General features: G+C 59.2%; 1 protein-coding gene across 3 annotated transcripts; it reads left to right on the top strand.

Annotated features, from left to right (window-relative positions):
- Positions 1-423: 423 nt before the first annotated feature.
- On the top strand, positions 424-18,707 carry GNAI2 (G protein subunit alpha i2). 3 transcript variants are annotated; one of them, XM_004581489.2, is made up of 8 exons: positions 424-677; positions 14,265-14,307; positions 14,419-14,560; positions 14,756-14,916; positions 16,928-17,056; positions 17,462-17,591; positions 17,675-17,828; positions 18,504-18,707. In XM_004581489.2, exons 1-8 carry the CDS (start codon positions 560-562, stop codon positions 18,692-18,694), a joined length of 1,068 nt encoding a protein of 355 aa, XP_004581546.1. In that variant the 5' UTR covers positions 424-559; the 3' UTR covers positions 18,695-18,707. The 3 variants fall into 3 exon arrangements, with proteins under 3 accessions (XP_004581546.1, XP_058534810.1, XP_058534811.1); XM_058678827.1 differs by lacking the exon at positions 424-677 and adding an exon at positions 13,582-13,719; XM_058678828.1 differs by lacking the exon at positions 424-677 and adding an exon at positions 13,835-14,128.
- The last annotated feature ends 3,910 nt before the right edge of the window (positions 18,708-22,617 follow it).

Genomic DNA, 22,617 nt, shown 5'->3' with positions numbered 1-22,617 from the left:
AGCCAGGAAGACACACCTCCACCCCCTCCCGCCCCACTTGCAAGCAGCCCCAGGGGGTTGTGATCCGTGGCCCGCCCTCGGGGCACCGGATCCCCACCCTGGGGCTGCGACGTCCCCCGCCCCCGTCGCCCAGCCGCCGACTCCGGACGCTCGGCACCCAATGGGAGCCCGGCCCCCGCCTGCGGCCCGCCCAGGGCCCGAGCTCTCCCTTCGGCCCCACCGCCACTGCGGTCCCTCCGCTTGGCCCCGCCTCCGGCCGGCCGGCCGGGACCCGAAGCTCCTCCCTCCGGCCAATCGGCAGCAGCTATTCCCTCGAGGCCCCGCCCCCCAGGTCCAGCCCGGCCCAGTCCCGGGCTCCGCTGGCCTAGGCCCCACCCCTGGCCCGCCCCGCCGTCGGTGCGCGGCCGCGGGGAAGGCGCCTCCTGCAGACGCTCGGAACTGCCGATCCGAGAGCTGCCAGCGGAGAGCCGGCGGCGGGAGCGGAGCGGGTCGGGCGGGGCCGAGCCGGGCCGTGGGCCTTGTGGGGAGGGGGGTCGCGGCCGGGCCGGCGGACGGCGGGATGGGCTGCACCGTGAGCGCCGAGGACAAGGCGGCGGCCGAACGCTCCAAGATGATCGACAAGAACTTGCGGGAGGATGGCGAGAAGGCGGCGCGGGAGGTGAAGTTGCTGTTGTTGGGTGAGGCCGCGCCCCGCGCTGGGACCCCTCCCCCTGATTTCCCAGAGGAGGGTTTCATTCTGGACCCTCTCCCACCCCCAACTTGGGCCTGAACCCTGAACGCCCAGCCGGACCAGGACTGAAGAGTAAGGAGCGGGGTGGGGATTCTGGGTGGCTGTACTCTCTGAGTCCCTCCTGAAACTCCATTTGGGTTGGAGGGTTGGGGCCGGGCTCAGCTCCTCTCAGGCCCCGCAGTCCCAAAACCAGGCCTCAGTGCCTTCGACTGTGGCTGCCCACGCCCGCTCTTGGCCAACCATCCTCACTAAGCAACCTTACAGACGCTGTGCATCATCCCAAGACCCCTGTGCCGCACTGATTCTCAGCACACCTCTGGCTGCACCTGCTCCCCCCACCTGTTCCCAGGTTCCTGTTGGGTGGCCACCTCTCTAGGGCCCAGGCCAGCACTCCCTAGTCCTGTATCCTGCCTGTTTGCCCTTCCTCTGACGCTGTGCCGCTGTGTCTTCCACTTGAGCTCCCAGATGTGAAACTGACCGTTCTGGTGCCCCCTCCGCAGCCTTAGAGAGACCCTTTTCTGCAGGTCCCCTCCCCTGTCCCAGGCTCCTCCCAACCCTCCCTCTGCACCTGGTGGGCCTGGCTGCAACGAGGAGCCCCCTTCCCCTCCCCTCCTGCCTTGGCATTTAGGCAAATCTCCCCCAGGGCGCTGCAGTGGTCCCTCTGGGTGTGGGTGGGGGCCAAGTTCAACTTCCTGGGGGAGATTCTACTGCCTGGCCATCTGTTTTCCAGTTGCCAAGGCCTGTCTGGGCTGCTGAAGGGGAAGTGTGCGGAGTAGGAGGGAATGTGGAGGATGTTAGGGTTGTGACCGCTTCCAAGGCCTGGGAAGATGGTGGCGGCTGGAGGGGTGGGGGGAAGTGGAAGTGGAGAGACAGCAGACATATTGCTGCCCTGGTGGGCAGGCCTAGGTTATAGTCTCCCGTGGTGGGTGGGCCTGTCCAATCTTGGGGGCTTTGTGAGGGGGAATGGTGAACAGCTGAACCTGAGCTTCGGAAGGGAGGACCAGCTGTGGTGGGCCAAGTTGCCCCTGAACCCCTGAGCTGGCCTTCCACAAACATGTGGCCTCCCCCCCACCTTAGGAGCAGGAGTGGTGCCTGGCAGAGGCCTGATCTTGGGGGATCCGTATGAGGGGGTTCCCCCTTGCAGCAGGGATGGATGCGGGCTGGACCGTAAGTGTGTGGGGGTGTGGCCCCTCAGCCGGAGCCAGCCGGGAGTCTCCAGGCCGTGGAAAGCTGGGCTTTTTAAGCTGGGCCCCTGACTTGGGAACCGTGTGCAGGTCTGTTATGGGCCATCTGTTGACTGTCTCTGCGGGGCGGCCTCAGGGGCACAGCCCCGGAGGTTTCAAAATGGCATCCATGTTCCGCTGCTGCTGCCGCGGGGAGGAAGAGAAGGGGCGGGAAGGGGCGGCGGCCCAGCCGCCTGGGCTGCCTTGCGTTGGGCGCTTGCCTCTTCCTGTCTGCCGCGAGTGGAGCGCGGCAGCAGCAGCAGTAGCAGCAGCAGCGAGTGGGTGTCGACGTAGCGGAGTGCCCATCACTGCTGGAGCCGGGGAGGTCACTTCCGGGACTGCCACCTCTCCATGCCCAGCTGGGAGCCTCCAGCCAGCCCTCCCAAGGCTGGGCACAGCTCTTGTGGCTGTGAACACAGGGGACTGAACCCCAGGGTTGGGAACCCAGAGTTCCTGTCCTGTTCCTTGCCCCCACCCCAAAGGGTTTGCTGATCCCAGCAGGCCTGTGCCCCTGGGAATCCAGGACAGCTTGTGGGCCAGGCCAGATGGGAGCGGAGCACCCCCCCCCCCTGGCCGGGCTGGCCGCAGCCAGGGTACAGTGTCTGGCTCAGCACTTTCTAGCCTGAGGAGTCTGTCCTAGTGTCCTGTGCCTGCGGCCTCTGCTGCCTCTGTGAAATGGGCTTCCTGGGTTTAGGCCAAAGGAGTGCCGGCTTGGGTTGGAGAGAATTGGAGTTGGGTGGAGGACCTAGCTGGGTGCAGGGGCTGGGGATGGCAGCTGTGAACTGCAGGACGCTGAGAAGTCAGGCTCCACCTGAACTTGAGGACCCAGTTGCTTGTGTCCGCCCGGAAAGGGTCCTGGCCAGAGGTGTCTCTTTCCGTCCTGGTGGAGGTAGTTGATGGGAGCCCAGCTGTGGCAGGTTCCGAGTTCCGGGCACCCGGCTTATGTAGCGGGAGACTGTCCAGGCAACGGCCCTCGGGCTGGGTAATTGCCAGCCTTCTCCCTGCCAGAGCCACGCCTGCCGCCCCACCCTCACGCTGGCTCCCTCTCATAGCCTCTGGTAGCCCTGCCAGGAGGCGGGCACAGTCGCTGTCACCCGGACTGAGGCAGACATAGTACACATTGGCAGGGGAGTTTTTCCTGGCAGCTGTGTGTGTGTGTGTGTGTGCAGAGGAACTGATACCACTCCTTCTCCAGGAATACCGCCCCCCAACACACACTATTACCCAGTTTGGCGGGACTGACCAGCAAGGCCCTGGCACACAAGGGGAAGGAAGCCAGAATTGCAGGGGCAGGCTCTGGTTTGAGATGGGCTCCGGTGAGCAGTGTAGAGACGCAGGACAGCAGTATCCCGCTTGCCTCTGGGACCTGGCTTCTGTTGAGTCTCCCAGAGGCAGGTGGAGTATCTCCCGACTCCTGCCGTGCCGCCTCCCTGGTGGTGGCAACATCAGGACTGTATCCATTTCATTCCTGTGCCCAGCTCGCAGTCTGGCGCTTGTTGAGGGCTTCTGCTCTGTTTGTTGAACCAAGGGAAGTTAAACACCTGAATTTGGTGTGAGGACAGGCAGGTGGAAAAGTGAGGTGATAGTCGCAGGACTGCCATGTGGCATACGGTGGCAGGTGGCAAGGGCTCAGTGTCAGTTTAGTCACCAGGTAGAGGGGGACTCTGAGGGCAGAGCTCAGGGGCTGTTTCCTGCAGCTCCACCACACGCTACATGCCAGCCCAGACTGCGCAAAAAGGGCCTACCCAGTCAAGCACCCGGAGGAGCTGTGTGTCTAGCACAGGGCTCCCCTGGTATTGGTGCATACTGAGTATGTGTGTGTATGTAAAGGATGAAACAGGGATGCTGGCTGTCTTGGGGGTGGGCTGACTCACAAGACCTTCTGGGAGTGTTTGCTGGCCTGGGGGAGGAGGGTTCCTTATCAGCCCATGCAGTTGAACCCTAACCTGGGAAGAGGGCTGCCTGCTTGCAGCCCTGGGCCTTGTAGAGACAGTGCAGGAAGGGGTCCTCTTAGAGGCTGGCTGGCACCGGGTGGGGTGGTGACCCTGGGGAACCCCTTTCCCAGAAAGTGGGGAGACACAGCATGCCCCAACTGGGTGCCAGCTGGAGCAGCAGACTGTCCTGGGGAGCTCAGGCCCAGCCTCTGGGGGCCTGGGCTGGGGGTGTGGCTGAGCCCTGGGTGCCAGGTGGGCTGGTACCCAGGCGGGCCTCTCCTTACCCCAGCTGGAGCTCATTAGCACTTGAATGGGGGCGGGGCAGCTGGGGCCTCCGAGTCTCTTCTTCCCACCCCTCCCCCAGGCTTTGTCTTCAAGGAGCAGGGTGGGGATGCAGCTCTCACGCTGGGGACCAACTGGAGGGAAAGAGGGGGTAGACCAGGCTGATTCTGACTCCTGCCTGGGCTCTGCCCTTGCCCATCAATCTTGTGTCATTACTGCTGATGTGGGAAATGGCACCTCTAGAATCAGAGACCTAGGGTCAGGGGTCTTCCAAGAGCTGGCCACCCCTGAGCTGGGAGACCAGGTGGATTGGCAGCTATGAGGAGGAAGTGATGCTGAAGCAGCAGGAACATCCCAGGCTGGCTGGGAGCAGGGAACCCCAGGAGAGCAGAGGGCTGAGCAGGTGGGGGAAGGAGTGACCTTCACTGCATTGCGCTGCGCTGGGCCTGGGGGCCAGAGGCCGGAAAGCAGTGTCCAGCTATCCCCAATGTTTGAGTCAGAGCCCAGACTTTTCAATAGGGGCTGGGCCACCTGTCAGAGGTTGGCCCTGGGCTAACCTGAGAAGCAGGTGACACTGGAGCCAGGCGTGGTGAGATGGCAGGGAAGGTCTTGGGACTCAAGGACTGGCCTGAGGCTGGCATGAGCAAGCCCCATTGGTGCTGTCTGCTCAGCTCATCATCCCATTCCCTGGCTGGCCCTCGGTTTCCTGAAAGCCCCCCATTCACCAGCCAGGAGTAGGGAGGAGAAAGCACATCTACCCCAGCTCTTAGCCACCCCCAGGGGAGACTGAGAGGTGCCACCCAGAGGCTGGCTGAGAGTGCCACCCACAGCCCTTGGAGCAGCCTCCTCCAGGTGTCTTGACCAGGAGAGCAGGGGCAGGGCTCAGTAGGGTCTGACCAGGTCACAGCTGATGGGCCAGGCCCAAGAGCACTGTGCAGAGTGCCCTGGACGGCACATTGGGCCCTCCGTGGTAACCTTGGTTCCGGAGACTCCCCACAGCTGCAGGTGCAGGGTGGGGCTCCTCTGTGCTCCGCCCTGCCCAGTTCTTCCGGCCTGGAACTCTTCTCACTCTCTGCCCCTCAACCTCGTGGCTGCACCAAATGGTTCTGGTGGAATGCCCTGCTAGGGCTGGGGGGACCCTGACTGGCCTGGGCCCTGGTGCCGGCTTTATGAGTGCCCTTGCAGGCCAGGAAGGGAGCAGCAGGCCTGTCTGGATCAGGGCCTCCCGGTGGACTACTGTGGCCCTTGTAGGAGAGAAGGTATCCTTGTGGTTTGGAAGGGTCTGGGGGCTCCCAGGCTGCTGCGACAGCCTTAAGCTATGTGAAGCGTGCATGTTGATGGCAGTGCCTGCCTTCTCAGAGAAGCAGAGGAAAAGGAGGAAGCAGCTAGGTCGGGGGAGGAGCCAAAAAGAGGAAGGGGCCAGCAGGCTGCTGCTCAGTGCTAGGACAGGGCTGTGAACCCCAGGACTCCACCAACTTGGCAGAGGGGGAGGTTGGAGGTGAGCTGCTGCCCTGGGGACTGGGGACCACTCCAGGTAGCTCTGTCCCCTTGTCCTGCCCCAGCAACCACTGGGCCCAGGATCCCAGAGAAGGTGGTGCCTCTGAGGAGAATTCTAGCCCCCCTCCTTTGGCTACAGGAAGTGATGGCTAGGAGAGGGATGCCGAGGGGATGGCTGCAGGAAGGCCGGCGAGGGGACGGCTGCAGGAAGGCCTGGGCTGCTGTTAGATTCCCGAGCGGCCATTGCCCTCTAGAGCCGGAAGGCCTGCAGCAGGCCGAGATGAATGCCTGGAAATGGAGCAGCAGCCCTAGGCTTAGCTCATTCTGGGTTTCCCCTGCTTGGGGAAACAGAGGGGCCCTTGGCCCAGCATAAGGGTCCACCCCCCCATGCCCACCCTCTGGGCCTCAATTTCCCCTTTGATACTAACAGTAGCTTCCTCTGATTGGAACTTGAAGCTTGGTGCATCTGACCTCTTCATACAGCCTTGTTGACTCCTGTGTGGCTGGTACACATGGTGTCCATTTCATCATTGGAGAAACAGGCTCAGGACATGACATGATTTAAGTCATTCGTACAAATGCCAAGAGACGACCCCGGGCGTCACTGAGTAAGTGCCCTGACTGCCGTGACACCCCAACGGCTGGCTGGCAGGAATCGGTCAGTCAGTCAGGAGGCTGAGTGGACACTGTGAAACACACGGGTTCTGTACTTCCATGGAGGCCTCCCTGGGACCCTGAGTGATGAGAAGTGACAGGTTGGCCTGGAAGGTGGGCCACACTCCGTGCATGAATCATTCCAGTACGAGGGGTCAGTGATCAGCCGTCGTGGGTGGCAACTTTGCCTTGCACTGAGTGCATTGCATGCTGCTGCCCCAACCCTCAGACTTGTGGGTGGGAGGCACTGACACCAGGCTGGAGGAAGGCCAGAGGGTAGCAAAGCCCCAGGGCATAGGGGTCTCTGAGACAAGGAGTCATCCCAGTGAGTGGCGTCGGATGAGTCCTTGTTGTACGGCCACAGGGAGTGGGGCTTGGTGGCAGCTGTCACTGCGATATGGGCTGGTGGTAGTGTTGACAGCTGCTGGGAGCACCAGGTCTGAATTTTGTGGCCTAGAGGCTCCCAAGGGTTCTGTGTGCAGGCGAGTCCCTGGGGCCAAGGGTGTGAGAGCATTGTGCAGCTTAGAGCAGCCAGAGCAGAAATGTTCATGTTTCTCTGAACCCCAAGCCATGGTGCACACAGAGATGCCCAAGGTCCACTTCTCCCTCACCTCCTGTGCTGTGTGATCCAGGCATCCTCCTTCCCTGTTGGTGCTCAGTGCTGGGAGCCATGACCTCCTGATTCAGCCTGGTCTGTGGCCTTGTGGCTTGTGTTAGGCCTTAAGGCAGTTTGGGGGCAGAGTGAAGACCCCCGGGGTGGGGGTGGAGATACTTGGGGTGGGCCTTGGCTTATGGTATTCCCCAAGTGGGGATGTGCTACATCTGGGGACCCTGAGGCCCACATCCCGGGCACCTCACTCCGGGGCCCTGCAGTGTCCTGGCAGAGAGGTGAGGCTTCTTGTCTTGTTAGTCACCTCAAGAGGGAGGCACAGGGGCCTGGCGGCGTGGCCTAGTGGCTAAAGTCCTCGCCTTCAACGACCCGGGATCCCATATGGGCGCCGGTTCTAATCCCGGCAGCTCCACTTCCCATCCAGCTCCCTGCTTGTGGCCTGGGAAAGCAGTCGAGGACGGCCCAATGCATTGGGACACTGCACCCGCGTGGGAGACCTGGAAGGAGGTTCCTGGTTCCCGGCATCGGATCGGCGCGCATCGGCCCGTTGCGGCTCACTTGGGGAGTGAATTAATGGACGGAAGATCTTCCTCTCTGTCTCTCCTCCTCTCTGTATATCTGACTTTGTAATAAAAATAAATCTTAAAAAAAAAAAAAAAAAAAGAGGGAGGCACAGCCCTGTCCCAGGCCCAGTCTCCCTGCACAGAAATCAGATGGGCAATGGCCAGCCGAACCTTGCCTCTGAGGTCCACGTGGCCAAGAGGAGAGAAGGCAAGAGGGAGGTGTGGGAGCTGTGACTTTGTTGGGGCATCCGGTGCAAAGCCAGGCCCCACCCAAGACCTCAGTCCGTGTGCGGGACCTGGGCCGAAGCCTCCTTGGAGGGAGTAAGGAGCCACAGAGCTGCACCTGCAGGAAGGAAGAAACAGCAGTGGTGGCCCTTAGAGGGCCTTTGTCTGGTGAGGCCTCCTTCCCCCTCCTCCTGCTCCCATTGTTCTGTGCCTGTGGCTGGGGGCTTCCCAGGGTGGAGTGGTGGGTGAGGGTCCTGGCGCCGCCACCCCCATCCGTCCCCCACCCCCCGCTGAGGCCACACTTTTCTCAGACAAAACATCTCCAGGCATTGGTTCCCCCTTCGCCTCCGCCCCTGTGTTCCTGGCTGCCGGGCTCCCCCTGGCGGTTGGCAGGTGGTCTCTCCAGGAACCTTGGGGAGGAGCCAGAATGAACCCCAATGATGGCTACAGGGCATCTGGAAGTGTGGAACTTTTCAGGGCAGGAGAGCAGGAGGTGGTGGCTGGAAAGCATTTAGGGTGGGCCTTCCAACCCCCTCCCGCGCTATGCACCCTGGGGCAGCAGGCCTGAGGTTTGCGGCAGGGTGGGCGGGCCCCAAGCCATGGGTTGGAGCTGGGCACTGCCCAAGTCTGCCCTGTGGTCGCAGCCACTGCCTGCCTGGGGCCTGCCACGTCAGCTGGCTGTCTTCCCAGCCCCACGTGTGCCAGGGGAGCCCACCAGCGTGGGAGCTGTGTCTGGGGAGGCCCTGCAGCTGGCCCACCCAGCTCTCAGTACACTCAGACAGCAGGATGGCTAGGCAGGAAGGCAACCCCACTTACGTAGGAGTGCCAGGTTGTGTGGAAGGGAAGTGATGAACTCGGCAAAAAGCCAGCAGTAGAATGAGTAGCGCCAACTCTCCTCCATATGCTAAGTCCCGACAGGGAGCCCCCACTGTTGTGCGCTGGCCTGTGAAACACCAGCCATCACTCTTCATCTGCTGAGTCCAAGAGCCCTCAAAGCTCTTCAAGCAAGATGACCCTGGCAGTCCACTCTGTGGGTTGCCATGGCGGTGAGCAGCACAGCACAGCCACGGTGGGCTACAGGAAATGCCAGGCCTGGGCAGTCTGTTCTTCCTGGGGATAGAGAAAGTAGGCATGACAGCTTAGATCTGAACGCTTGCTTTGTGCCAGGTAGTGTGGGAACTTTGCATTTAGTCCTTACTTTAGTCTTCTTTCTCAGCAGGAAAAACAAGAAACTAATGCTTTTCATTTCACAGCAAGGGAACTACTGCTTCCACAGCTCTCATGAGGGATCTGGTTGAATGTCAGGACCGTGATGTCGGGGCTGGCTCAGCTTTTGGAAGGAGCTTGGAAAGCAGGAGAGGGGCTGGCTGGCTGGCCTCTCGGGGCTGGGCCACCTCTGCTGAAGGGGAGCTAAGACCAGAGAAGAGGATGGTATTCATAGCCTCCCTATGGGTCAGAGCCCTCACCAGGCAAAGGTGGACAGTAACTAGTGCCTGGAGTGCTGGGGACTGGAAATGGTCCCGAGTGACCATGTTGTAGGCTGGTGCCAGGCGGCAGGAGCCTGCTGGCCACATTCCGGCAGCTGGGGTGATGCCCCCCTCCCTCCCCTTCCCTCCTCCCTAGGGGCTCAGCACTCCTCCATTGTGATTATTGCCCAACTGCCAAGGGTGAGAAGCTGGGGCCAAGCAGGACTGGCACAGTCACCCCAGGAGAGCTCTGTGGGGCGCTCTGATCTTAGCCTACTTTTGGGGAGGGGTGACATCTGTCCTCTTTGTTGGCTGAGGCTCCCCACCCAGCAACTTTGCTGAGGTCTGGAGTCAGCTGGCAGAGGTGTCCGCTGTCGGCAGGATACAAGCCACGGAAGCGTGTCTGCCAAGAGACACCCGTCGGGCCTGATGAGCAAGGAGGCTGAGCTGGAGTAGTGATGGATGAGGTCACTGTCCCTAGCTCTGGGCACCTTCAGGCCCGCTTACAGGATGGCCTCTGCAGGGCCACGCAGCCCTGCTGCTTGCTTCTCTGTGTCTCTGCTCCTGGGCCCTGCCCTACACTGTCCCAGTACCCTCCTCCCCTTCTCCGCTTCCTGCCTGGCTCCAGCACCACGCCTTGTCCTGCCACTCACTACTTCCCGCCTGAGTCACGCTGCTGCTGGAAGGACAAAGGGACCTGCCAGCTGCAGTCAGGGGATGCAGGCTCCCAGGCCTGGTTCCACCCACCTGTCAGATGCTCCTTGCAGTGACCCCTTCTGGTGACTGGGAGCTTCTCCCTAACTCAGGAGGCTGAAGGGAAGGAAGCAGGGCACAAGAAGACAGGAGAGTGGGTCTCAGCTGGCTGTGGTAGGGAGCAAGTGTCCTGGCTTACAGCCCAGGCTGTGCAGGTAGCGCCCACTTCGGTGTCTCTTAATTCTGCTAGGAAAAGCAGATGCAAAGCAAAATCTGCCTTATGCCTCATTCAGTGTCAACTTTCTCCTGGGCCCAAGTCCCCATTGCTAGGTGGGGTCACAAGACAGGCATCCAAGGGCCAGAAACTCCGTCCTCTCCCAGGGGCTGGTCAGGTGGGGAAATGGATGCCTCAGGTGACCAGGTGGGTTTTGAGGTGACTCCAAAATCCCAGTGTCACCCAGTGTCATACGAGAGGGGGGCAGCCTTCACACAATCTCAAGACTCCTGTGCCCTGGCCAACTGCCTACGCTTTCATAGTTTACCCTGCTAGGGACAGCATGATCATTTGCCCCCTGACTTCAGATGGTGGCCAGCAGGACCACTGCTGCCCTCCCTGCCCTAATGCATGGTGTGGGGCCTTGGGGGACCAGTACCACCGCCAGGCTGACCAAGGAGCAGCCCCTGAACTGCAACCTGTGACCAAGGGAGTGCACTGGGCCCCAGCCGCTGCCCAGAGTCTGCTCATTTTTTTAATTGTTAGTTTTATTTATTTATTTGTTTGTCTGTTTTGGAGTCTGCTCATTGCCTTCACCCTGGGCCCTCGGGGGTAGGGGCGGGGGTGGAGGCAGCTGCTGGGATGTAGACATCTCCACCCCTCATCCACCATGGTGAGGCCACAGGTAAGCCTCAGTTTGCCCTGGTGAAATGTGGGCCCAAGGTTGGGGAGCTGAAGGCAGGCAGGGCCTTGGTGCTGCTTCAGAGATGGGGCCGGTCAGCGTGGAAGGGCAAGAGGGTGCAGAACCCAGGGAGGGTGTGTCACAAGGCTCCGGGCAGGGGTAGGGAAGAGGGACAGCTGTGGGTGATGGTGTGGGATGGAGGAGCGGGCCTGTGGTTGAGCCACCTCAAGTTCTTATTCTCCCAGTTTCTTCATCAATGAGATACCACCTAACGCCAAGTAAGGGTGGCCCACATGAAAAACACCAACAACACTTGCTGGCGAGGTTGCGGGGAAAAAGGAACCCTACTCCACTGCTGGTGGGGCTGCAGATTGGTATAGCCTCAATGGCAATCAGTATGGAGAATATTCAAACAACTCAAAATCGACATACCGTATGACCCAGCTATAGCACTCCTAGGAATATATCCAGAACACTTGTTTTATGAGAAACCAACATGCACTCCTATGTTCATAGCAGCACAATCAGTAATTGCAAAAACATGGAAACAGCCAAAATCCCCATCAGCAGAGGATTGGATAAGAAAGCTATGGTTCATCTATTCTCCCAGTTTCTTGCCTTGTCAGATGGGGGTGAGCACAGAAGCCCCTCCAGTACTGCTGTGAGGCCTGACCGGCTCGGAGGGGTTCTGGGAGTCGGGAAGTCTGGCACAGAGCTGCTTGCCACGTGGCTGTTGTTATTAATGTCGATGCCCGTGTGATCACCACTGCTGTGTTGGTCTGTCTGTGAGTGCCTCCTCATCCTCATCCTTTGAGACAGTTTTGGCCAGCTCACAATTTGAGCACCTCACAGACCCCCACCACTTGCCCCCCAGGGGCCACTTGGAGGGATAGGCCTGCCACAGTGCCTAGGAGAATACGGACACCGAATGGGGCATTCGCAGGCACTCCCAGCAAGGAGCCCAGCAGGGACCACAGTGTGGAGGGGGCTGGAAGGATGGGAGGTGCCCATTCCAGTTCACAGCGGGGAGGCCCCACCCCCAGTGCCCAGGCTCCCCAGCCTGGTTTTCACCCATCTCTGCTAGGACTTCCTGGGAACTGCTGCTTCCTGAATTGTGCCCTTCCAAAGCTGGCTCTGGGTGCTTGAGGTGGGGACCTGGGAATTGGCTTTTTAAAATGCCCTCCCAGGGCATCGTCCTGTGGAGTCTATACTACATTGTTTTTTGCTTTTTGTTTTTTTTTAAAGATTTATTTACTTTTATTACAAAGTCAGATATACAGAGAGGAGGAGAGACAGAGAGGAAGATCTTCCGTCCGATGATTCACTCCCCAAGTACACTGCATTGTTTATTTAAAAATTTATTTGCTGCTTCACTCCTTAAAATGCCTGTGGTATTGCCAGGACTGGGCTAGACTGCAGCCAGAAACTCCATCCAGGTTTTCCACACAGGTAGCAGGAAGCAGCTACGTCAGCTGTCACCTGCTGCCATCTTGCCTTCGCAGGAAGCTACAGTTGTGAGCAAAGCTGGCACTCAAACCCAGGGACTCTGACATGGGGTACAGGGGTCGCAGAGGATGTCTTCCCTGGCGTGACCAGGGCCCACACTGGCTTTTACTTTGAAGGATTCTGGATTTTGTGTCATGTCTAAAAACGTCCTTCTTAATAGAAGACTGAAAAAGATCATGGAATTGTTATCTTAAAATTTATCTTGAAGCCTTGTTTTTTTGAAATGTGTTCCTCCACACTTTTCAAATTTATTTTAAAAATTATTATTACTATTTTTTATCTTAGGAGGTTTATTCCAGCGGGGCAGGAACAGGGTGGAGGTGGTGGAGAGAAAAAAGTTAAAAATTATTTTTTTAAAAAGTAGATCTTAGGGCGCTGCATGATAGCGTAGTGATTTAAGCCCTTGCCTTGAACACGCTGGAATCCCATATGGTCGCCGGTTCTAATCTGGGTAGCTCCGCTTCCCATCCAGCTCCCTGCCTGTGGCCTGGGAAGGCAGTTGAGGACAGCCCAAAGACTCGGACCCTGCACCCTCATGGGAGACATGGAAGAAGCTCCTGGCTCCTGACTTCGGATTGGCTCAGCTCCAGCCGTTGTGGCCACTTGGGGAGTGAACATCAGACGGAAGATCTTCCTCTCTGTCTTTCCTCCTCTCTGTATATCCGCCTTTCTAATAAAAATAAATAAATCTTATTATTTTTTTTAAAGGTATATCTTGGGCTTGGCATGGTAGCCTAGTGGCTAAAGTCCTTGCCTTGCATGCACTGGGGAATCCCATATGGGCACCGATTTATATCCCGGCAGCTCCACTTCCTTTCCAGTTCCCTGCTTATGTCCTGGGAAAGCAGTCGAGGACGGCCCAAAGCCTTGGGACCTTGCACCCATGTAGGAAATCCGGAAGAGGCTCTTGGCTCCTGGCTTCAGATCAACTCAGCCCTGGCCCTTGTGGCCACTTGGAGTGTGAATTATCGGATGGAAGATCTTTCTCTTTGTCTTTCCCTCTCTCTGTAAAATCTGACTTTCTGAAAAAATAAATAAATCTTAAAAAAAAAAAAAGATCTTTCACCTACTAGATCACTATTCAAATATCCACAAAAATTGTGGCTGGGCCAGGCCAAAGTCAGGAGCTGGGAACTCAGTCCAAGTGTCCCATGTGGGCGGCAGGGTTCCACTTACTTGAACCATAATTTGCTCCCTGCTAGGATGCACATGAGCAGGAAGATGGAATGGGGAGACAGAACCGGAACTTGAACGCACGCATTGTAACAATGGGATGCAGGTGTCCCGGGTGACATCTTGACTGCCCAATGCCCGTTCCCTGAGCCACATTTTGAGAAGGGCAGGGTGGGTAAGGGGTCACTGCTGCAGGACTCACATGGTCGTGCTGAAGCCTGGCGGTGTGACGTACCCAGACCTTTCCCCGTCTCAGTGTCCTCATCTGTAAGACCACTCTGTGGGCCTGCTGGGGCATACACAAAGAGGGATGCCATCCAGGCTTTCAGCCGCACCCGAAGAGGAGGCAGACGGGCTCTGCCAGGCAGGGGGAAAGTTTAAAGCTGTGTAGCGGGGGTATACATGGGAAGCTGTGGGACTCGGCATCTCCCAGGTTCCAGTGTCCTGTCTGGGACAAACCCAATCCAGGGAGCAGAGGCAGGAATGTGACATTGTGCCACAGCCTAGGCCCTCAAGCAGCCAAGGCTTGGTGTGGGGAGGGGTGGTGCACCTGAGGGACTGTGGTGGGGTGCAGCAGCCATACAGGAAGATGGAGCTGCCCTTAAGGCTCCAACTGGGACCACTGAACCCAACCAGGGCAGTGGGGAGCCACAGTGGCCAGTGGAGCCTTTAAGAGGTGAGGCTTCCAGGGAGTCTGCTTGGTCCAGGTGTGAGAGCACCGTTTCACTTCCCTCTGCTGGGGAGAGCAGGTGCCACCCCCAGGGTTGCAGACCACCAGGCCTCTTGTTGACAGCCTGTACTCTCTGTTGCAGGTGCTGGTGAATCGGGGAAGAGCACCATTGTGAAGCAGATGAAGTAAGTTTGGGGGGCGGAGCAGGCAGGCCCCAGCCACAGATCCCAGTGGGGTAGGTCCCCTTTCCAGAAGCAAGTCCCTGCAGGTCCTAACACCTGATCTCTGGCCCTCAGGATCATCCATGAAGATGGCTACTCGGAAGAGGAATGTCGGCAGTACCGGGCGGTGGTCTACAGCAACACCATCCAGTCCATCATGGCTATTGTTAAAGCCATGGGCAACTTGCAAATTGACTTTGCCGATGCCTCCCGCAATGTATGAGCACTCTCCCCTTGCTCCCCCCACCTCCCTCCCACCTCCCAAAAACCTGTAGAACCAATCTTATCCTGGAGAACCCAAAACTGTCCCAACCTGGGCCCTGTTCCCATTCCAGAGGTCTCCCTGCCTCCGACAGGCAGGGTGGGGGGGGGGCACTGCTTCCCTTGGCTGACCACCCACTGCTGTGTCCAGGACGATGCCAGGCAGCTGTTCGCACTGTCGGCCGCCGCCGAGGAGCAGGGTGTGCTCCCTGAGGACCTGTCGGGCGTCATCCGGAGGCTCTGGGCTGATCAAGGAGTGCAGGCCTGCTTTGGCCGCTCACGGGAGTACCAGCTCAACGACTCGGCCGCCTAGTGAGTGCCCCCAGCAAGGGGTCTCTGGTCTCTGTTCACAGAGCTGACCCCTGTCAGCCAGGGGAGAGTTGGGGGAAGTGCGGAGCGGTGTCCAAAGGCCAGGAGGAGTGACAGGCAGCTGGCACTTTCTCAATAGCTCTCTTCCTGTCCAGTTGTATCTTAGGAGTCTTAACATCTGCTGAAGACAAGTCCCTAAGCAGTGACAATTTAGAGTGTCAGTTGGGGGAGTCCCCCAGGCAGAACTGGCACTCTGGGCAAGAGTTAAAAGAGGGAGTTAGGGGAAGGGGCTCCTGGCAGGGGCACGGCATGTGCAGGCTCCTAGGGCTGGGCCTGGGACACAGGATGCCCAAGCTGGCACTGCCAAGGAGGGGCTGGAGCCCTGGCCCTCAGCATCAGGCTCACTGGCCACAGGCTGTGACCAGGACTCAGCTGGAGACTCTCAGGGAATCCCAAGAGTCCCCAAGGTGCAACAAGCCCAGACTCAAGTTCCAAACTTTCCTGCAGTGCCAGCAGGTGCCAAGACTGGCAGGGGTTGCTGAGGACTCTACAGGGAACAGGACTCACGGGCTGGCAGACAACGTGCCGGCTTCAGATGGTGCCAGCAGAGAGGCTCTGTTATTGCACCTGATCCCTGCTCCCCGCCACACGGCAGCCAGCCCCTCTGGAGCAGTCTTGGGCACCTGCGGCTGTGCTTTCCCCAGCCTATCCAGACAGGGCTGCACCCTAGAGAAAGGCCATGGGAGGAGGGTCCCTGCTCCAGTTCCCCAGACAGCTTCCCTCTACCCTGACAGGGACTGCAGGGTCACAGCCAAGCACTAAAGGAGTCCTAGGGGTGAACCCTGTCAAATATTGTGATTTCGGTGCCCACAGAGCTGCTGGGATTAGGGACAGGGCCTCCTCCAGGCTACATCATGCTTCCTTCTCTGTCACCCCGATTCTCCTTTCTGAGATGGTAAACACCTGCCATGTGCCCAGCACCATTTTGGCAATAGGGTTTTGGCTGTGAACATGGTCCTGCTCTACCAGGCAGGATTGTGCCTGGACAGGATCTGAGTGTGTGTGTGTGTGTGTGTGTGTGTGTGTGTGTGTGTGGTGGGGGGAGTGCACATTGGGAAACCCCCAGCCCTCTTCCAGTCATCCTCCAAAACTACAGAAGGCAGGGGTCCCAGGGCTGAGTTTCTCTCCTGGGGAGAAAGGAGAAGCTGGCATGAAACCCACCTTGAGGCCCACAGGCAGGGGGCTCTCTCAGTAGGGAGCAGGCTGTGGTATGCAGGTCATGGCACGAGCGTCATGGTCCCCCATGGTCCTTCCTGTTTTTCTGTTCTGTCCCTATGTCTCTGAGATCATTTCCCTCTGGCCTGGTTTGGCCTGGCTGCTGGTGGAAGCCAAGGGCCAGCCCCAGTAGCTCTGGCCCAGCAAGCTGTCGGGACGGGGCAGCAGTGGAGGACCCACTGCTGCAGCACTGCAGCGACACTGGAAACGGCCAGTGGGGCTCGTCCCAGGATCCTGCCTGAGCGATGCTAATTAAGGGAGCCACTAATGACGAGCCCTTGAGGTCCTGCCAAGCAGGTGTCTGCCCGCCCCCCTGGGGTGCCTGTTTTATTGGGTGCTGGGCAAAGAGCCCGCTGGGCCCGGCAGGCCCCAGCTTGTCCAGCCCCACATCGAGGGACTGCACCAGGCTGCCATAATTGTTCCTATTAGCATCCTGAATCCCTCGCTGAGGGATTGCTCTGCCCCTCCTCCTCCCTTGCCTGAAGCTGGCACCTCCCTGGGTCCTGACCGAAGCAGGGCCTGGCTCAAACCATGACTATTGTGGCCTGGACCCACACCTCCCTCCTGTCGCAATCTACTGAGGGGCCCTTAGTCCCAAGTTTTTCCAGAGCTAAAGAAGCAAGGGTTTTGCCTGAGAGATGGAGATATGGGCAGGAGGGGGCCTCTCCCAACTGCTCTGGGATCAGGTAAGGAGGCCCCAGATAGGCGCCAACTGACTCCTCCCTCCCCCAACTCCCAGCTACCTGAATGACCTAGAGCGCATCGCCCAGAGTGACTACATCCCCACGCAGCAGGATGTGTTGAGGACCCGAGTGAAGACCACGGGTATCGTGGAGACGCATTTCACCTTCAAGGACCTGCACTTCAAGTAAGCAGGCCTGTGGGCAGGGTGGAGGGGCAGGATGGGCTGTGCAAGGGAAGGGGCTGGTGCAGGACTGCCCCACGCCACTCTGAGGTCTCCCAAGGCTGTGCTCTGGGAATGCACACCCTAGCACCTCGCAGTGACATCAGGGGCCAGGAACCATGCCATCTCTTGCCAGTGGCTCACAGCTCTGCTCACCCCACACTGTGGGTCTGTATCCTGCCCCACTGACCCGGCTTCCCCACCCTACTGCTTCTCTGGTCCAGAACCCAGAGGTGCAGTAGGCAAGTGGGTGAGGTGGATTCCATCAAGGCAGCTGTCCCACTCTTCACTGATAAAGCTCTGCCATCAGTCTGCCAGCCTGTGGAATGGGCTCCCTTCCCCAGTACTCAGGCAGCCCTGTGTCCACAGGATGTTTGATGTGGGTGGCCAGCGGTCAGAGCGGAAGAAGTGGATCCATTGCTTCGAGGGCGTCACAGCCATCATCTTCTGCGTAGCCTTGAGTGCCTACGACTTGGTGTTGGCTGAGGACGAGGAGATGGTGAGAAGCAGCTGGGGTGGGAGTCCAGGGGTGGCTGGGGAGGGGCCCAGTGGCTGGCACTGACCTCGCTGCCCTGCCCCTAGAACCGCATGCATGAGAGCATGAAGTTGTTCGACAGCATCTGCAACAACAAGTGGTTCACGGACACGTCCATCATCCTCTTCCTCAACAAGAAGGACCTGTTTGAGGAGAAGATCACCCACAGCCACCTAACTATCTGCTTCCCCGAGTACACAGGTGTGGGGACTTGGGAGGAGTCAGTGATGACCGTGGACGCCCCGCCACTGGACAGAAGGGCAACCAGCGCACTTAGACTTACAGAGTTGCTCACATAAATTGCACTTTTTTTTTTTTTAATATTATTTATTTGAAAGTCAGACTTACAGAGAGAGGAGAACAGAGTGGTAGAGGAGAACAGAGAGGTAGTCCCTCTGCTGGTTCACTGAACTGGCCACAACAGTCAGTGCAGGGCCAGGCCAGATCCAGAAGCTAGGCGTTTCTTCAGGGTCTCCCACAAAGGTGTCAGGGGCCTAAACATTTAGTCCACCTTCTGCGGCTTTCCCCAGCCCAGTAGCAGGAAGCTGGATTGGAACCGGAGCAGCTGGGATGTGAACCCAGTGCCCTATACAGGTTCATGCCAGGTGGTGGCTTCACTTGCTATTCCCCAGCCCCACCCCCTGTGACGCACTTCTTAACCTTAACACATGCCTGTGGCTCCCCTCACAGAGTTGGGTGCCTCTCCCCACACACACGGGCGTGCAGGAGCACTTACACACTCACCCTGTGCATACACTTGCGTATGTTCCACGCTTATTCATGCACACTCATGGAGCCCTGCCAGCTGTGTGGGACGAGGCCCGCTTGCCACCCATACCCACATCCACACACACGTCTTCATTTTGTCTTCCGCAGGGGCCAACAAATACGATGAGGCAGCCAGCTACATCCAGAATAAGTTTGAGGACCTGAATAAACGCAAAGACACCAAGGAGATCTACACGCACTTCACGTGCGCCACCGACACCAAGAACGTGCAGTTCGTATTTGACGCCGTCACCGACGTCATCATCAAGAACAACCTGAAGGACTGCGGCCTCTTCTGAGGGACAGGGCCTGGCAAGATGGTGAGCCACTGGGGCAAGGCGAGGAGCAGGCAGGGACTGGAGAAGGGGGTGGAAACCAGAGATCGGGGAGGAAGGGACACTAGGGGACCAGCGGACAAGAGAGGAGCCCAGAAGACCAATGAGGCCAAGAGGCCGGGATGCAGGGCCTTGGGGGTGGGGTGCTGCAGTACCCAGAAGTCTAGCCAGAGGCTTGCCCTGAGATGGAAACGGAGCACTAGTCCAGTGTTCCTTGGGGGAACCCAGAGCTTCTCACCCACCCCAGCTGGCCAACTGGCTTGGCCCAAAGGAAATTGGAGTCGGGTGGGGCTCAGCCACCACGTTTACCCCAAGCTGGCAAGTCCTGGGTTCAGACTGGCCGCACTGGCTCTGGTGGAGGTGGGAATGGCACCACCAGGGCCCAAGGTTGCCCTCCCTCATGTAACCCAGCAACAGAAACTGGTCCCTAGGTGGCAGCTGTGTCCCTGGTAACAAGTGGGTAGCAGAAAGGGGCACTGTCTAGGGAGGTAAGAAGAGAAGTGAACACACTGGCTGCCTGCTGACCCGTGCCTACCTGTCCCCCACCTCCAGGGCCACCACCAACTCTGTTCCTCCCCCACCCTGAGGAAGATGGGGACCAGAAGACCACACTCCCCGCCTATCCCCTACCCTGCCCCTCGGCCGCTTCCCCCTTCTCCCTTCCCAGGCTTCGGGAAGGAGCTGTCACAGGCCTCCCTGGTTGAAGCCTGCCCCTGTCTGAGCTTTCGGCAGTGGTCACAGTACCCTCTTCCTGGGCATCTGTTCTGGGTTGTTAACCGTTGTCTTGTTATGGGATTGGGGGAGCACATGCCGAGTCCCCCAAAGCCTGTGTCTGGAGCGGCACCTACTTCTCCGGCCTGGACCCCTGGCTCCACCCGACAGCAGCCCCTGATCCAGCCCAAGTCCAAATGTTTACAGGGAGCCTCCTGCCCTCCCGTCCTGCCCTCCACACAACCCACCCCGCCACCTGGAGGCCCCAAAGGCAAAAAGCACAACAAGCGGGAGACGCCACCATTCCTGGAGACCACGGTCCACCTGCTCATTCTCATAGCTTTTTAAAAAAAAAAGAAAAGAAAAAAAAAAAAAGAAAAAGAAAGTAAAGAAAAAAGAGAAAACTTTTTAGAGAAAAATCTATTTAAAACTGTCCGATCCTGACCAGCACCCACCCACGTCCCTCTGGTGACGCTGTGCCTTGAGTGTGTCTGCCTGTTTACACCCGTCCCCCAGCCTGCCGCCCCCTGAACCGGCAGCACCCCTGCCCTGCCCTGCCCTCCACTCAATCAGGTCCCAAGGGCTGTTCCAGACAACTGCCAAGGTCACTGAGGGCCCCGCCCCAGTGGCCCTGGGCCCAGGCTCCATTAACCTCCATGTAGCTCCTTAGCGTTAACCTAGGACCTCTGCTGCCTGCTGAGGGGCCCCTCCCCGCCCCTTGTGCCCTGACCCCAGGCCCCGGGTCCTTCAGCATTGAACACTTCCTTGCTTTTTTCACGTTTTATGGAATTGTTCACTTGGTTTGAAATAATAAAATGTAGAAAGAAAATCAAGAGTTGTGAGGTATTCTTTCTCACCCATGGCACAGGCCTGGGCCATGGTATATACCAGGGTGAAGGTGACCAGGCCCTCGGTGCTTGCCTTGCCTGCCGCTGGACCCAGGGCTGGGCTCTGGTTTCCACTCGGACCGTGGGACTGCTTCTCTACCAGCATCATTCACTCAGCCACAAGCCACACCTGGAGCGTGACAACAGGTGCCATCCAAGGTAGGAGCTGGACTTCCGGCCTCCCAGGCACCCAGGCCCAAGACCATGGCGGCTGCCAGAAGTCATACAGCCAGGCTGGCTTGACTGAACAGAAAGGCGGCAGGGACCTTGAGGCCTCAGAAAGGTCCCTCTCCACGTCAGGCCCACTCCGAATCCTACAGCAGTGACAGCCTCCCTTCGGTGTTGTCACGGATGGGCAGGGGTGCGGGAAGCCCTGGCCGACCTAGTGTGTCCTAGGCCATTGACCATGATGGTTCTGGGGCTGTGAACCTGGGACCTTCCGAGGGTCTGCTGGGCGAGGTGCCATGCCACAGGAACCAGCGAGCGAGCCGGCGGGTCCGGCTCTCAGGCCCGCGCCACCGCCTCCGGCCGCCAGGGGGCGCAGCCGTCCCGCTCGGCCCCGCCGGTCCGGTCCCGGAGACTGACGTCACTGGGCGCCGCCGGAGGCCTCGGGGCACAAAGGCAGCTTTGTGAGGCGGCAGCGGCTCCGCGCCCCAAGGCCCGGGACAAAGCGGCTTGGGCCGAGGGCGGGCCGGGGTCGGCGCCGTGGAGGCGGGGAGGGAGGGGTTGGTCCGGGGACTTGGGACGACCCCGCCTCCACACACCTGCCAGTGCCCCGAGGGGGCCGTGGGGCCCCAGTCTGGCAGGAGATGAGAGGCCAGGCACCGGTAGGAAGAAGAATGTCCCCTCCGGGTCCCCTCCCTCCCGGTTCCTCAGTCCTTTCTGGCTACCTCGACCTTCGAGGGCCCGCGCCCCTTCAAGGATCCCTGGTTTCCGTCTGGGGTTCAGGTCTGGACCTTGTTGTTCCCAGATGTGCAGGCAGGAGCTGTTGCAGGATGGCAATGCCCGCCCCGCAGGAAGCGGGCACCGGAGATGGTTCCTTCCGTCTGTCCTGAGGGGGGAACCCTGCACAAGAGACACCATTGAAGCCCAGGCATTGTCTGCTGGCACACCCAATGTCTCCCTCCTGGGTGGGCCGTGCAGGGCTCTAGCCAGGATTCCCCCTTGTCCCCCGCTTGGCAGTGGGTCTGGGTGGGGTCTTGGCAAGCAGGGAGTCCCTGGGTACAGAGAGAGCTGGGCCCCCACCTGCCCTGCCTGGGCCCTCCTACCCAGTTCTGATTTCTAGGGTATAAGGCTCCATTGTCCCAGCCCTGGCGGGGGCGGCCTCTCAATTCTGCCTTGTCTTTGGTGGCGACTGGGAAATTCCCAGTCATGTTGGGGGTGGGGAGCAGTGACAGGCAGGAGGGATCCATTGTGCAGGTATCCTGCACCCCAACTACATGGGGTCCATGAGATTGGGTTATGGGCAACCCTCCATTGCCTGACCTGGGGGAGCTGCTGGGTGAGGATGACCATGCACTTGGCTCTTTGACTTTCTAGGCGCAGAGCCCCCATCCACCCTGTCCCCACCCTTAGGCAGCTGCAGACTCTTTTAGCAGGACAGGCAGAGGCGAGGAGGACCCAGGCAGTATGGGCCATCTACCGCAGTGGGAAGGACCACAGGCCACTCTGCTCCTGGAGGCCCTGACCCACCCCAAATAGTTGCTCCAGCTGCTGGGGTGGTGGCAGTCTTGGTATTTTTAACCTGCTTAGGGGTTAGGGAAACAGCTGGGAAGTGAGAGAGGCCTGCAGAGGGGAGACTGCGAGGAGCCCCCAAGGGGAGGAGCCAGTTCCCCTAGCCAGATGCACACCCTGGGCAGATGCCAGGTGCAGAATAGGGAAGGGCCCTCCCCACCCAAGGTTAGCGCTGAGGTCCCCAGCTGCAGTGGCCATGGAGGCCTGGAAGAACTCCCCAGTGTGTTCCGGGGTAGCCCCATGGCCTCTCCCCACCAGGAAAGCTTACTCTTCTGCAGAGAATCAGTGTCTCCCCACCACACCCAGAGTGCCAGCCCCACCGAGAAAGTCGGAGAGCATGAACCCCTTGCAGCTGCCTGGCCGCTTGCAAAGCCAGGCAGATTCTGGTGGCCTGGGAGTCAGAGAGAAGCCCAGGGAGGATCAAGATCACAGCTTCTCTTGGCTGAATTCTAGGACTGGGCCCACTCCCCAAACACTGACTTCAATCCTTGCATATTCTGCTCCAAGTAAGACCCCTTAGAGCGCTTATCCCTCCCGTGAGGATTTGCATTTCCT

Source organism: Ochotona princeps, chromosome 21, assembly GCF_030435755.1.
Source record: "Ochotona princeps isolate mOchPri1 chromosome 21, mOchPri1.hap1, whole genome shotgun sequence".
Taxonomy (NCBI): Eukaryota; Metazoa; Chordata; class Mammalia; order Lagomorpha; family Ochotonidae; genus Ochotona; species Ochotona princeps.
This window is presented reverse-complemented; position numbering and strand designations above follow the sequence as displayed.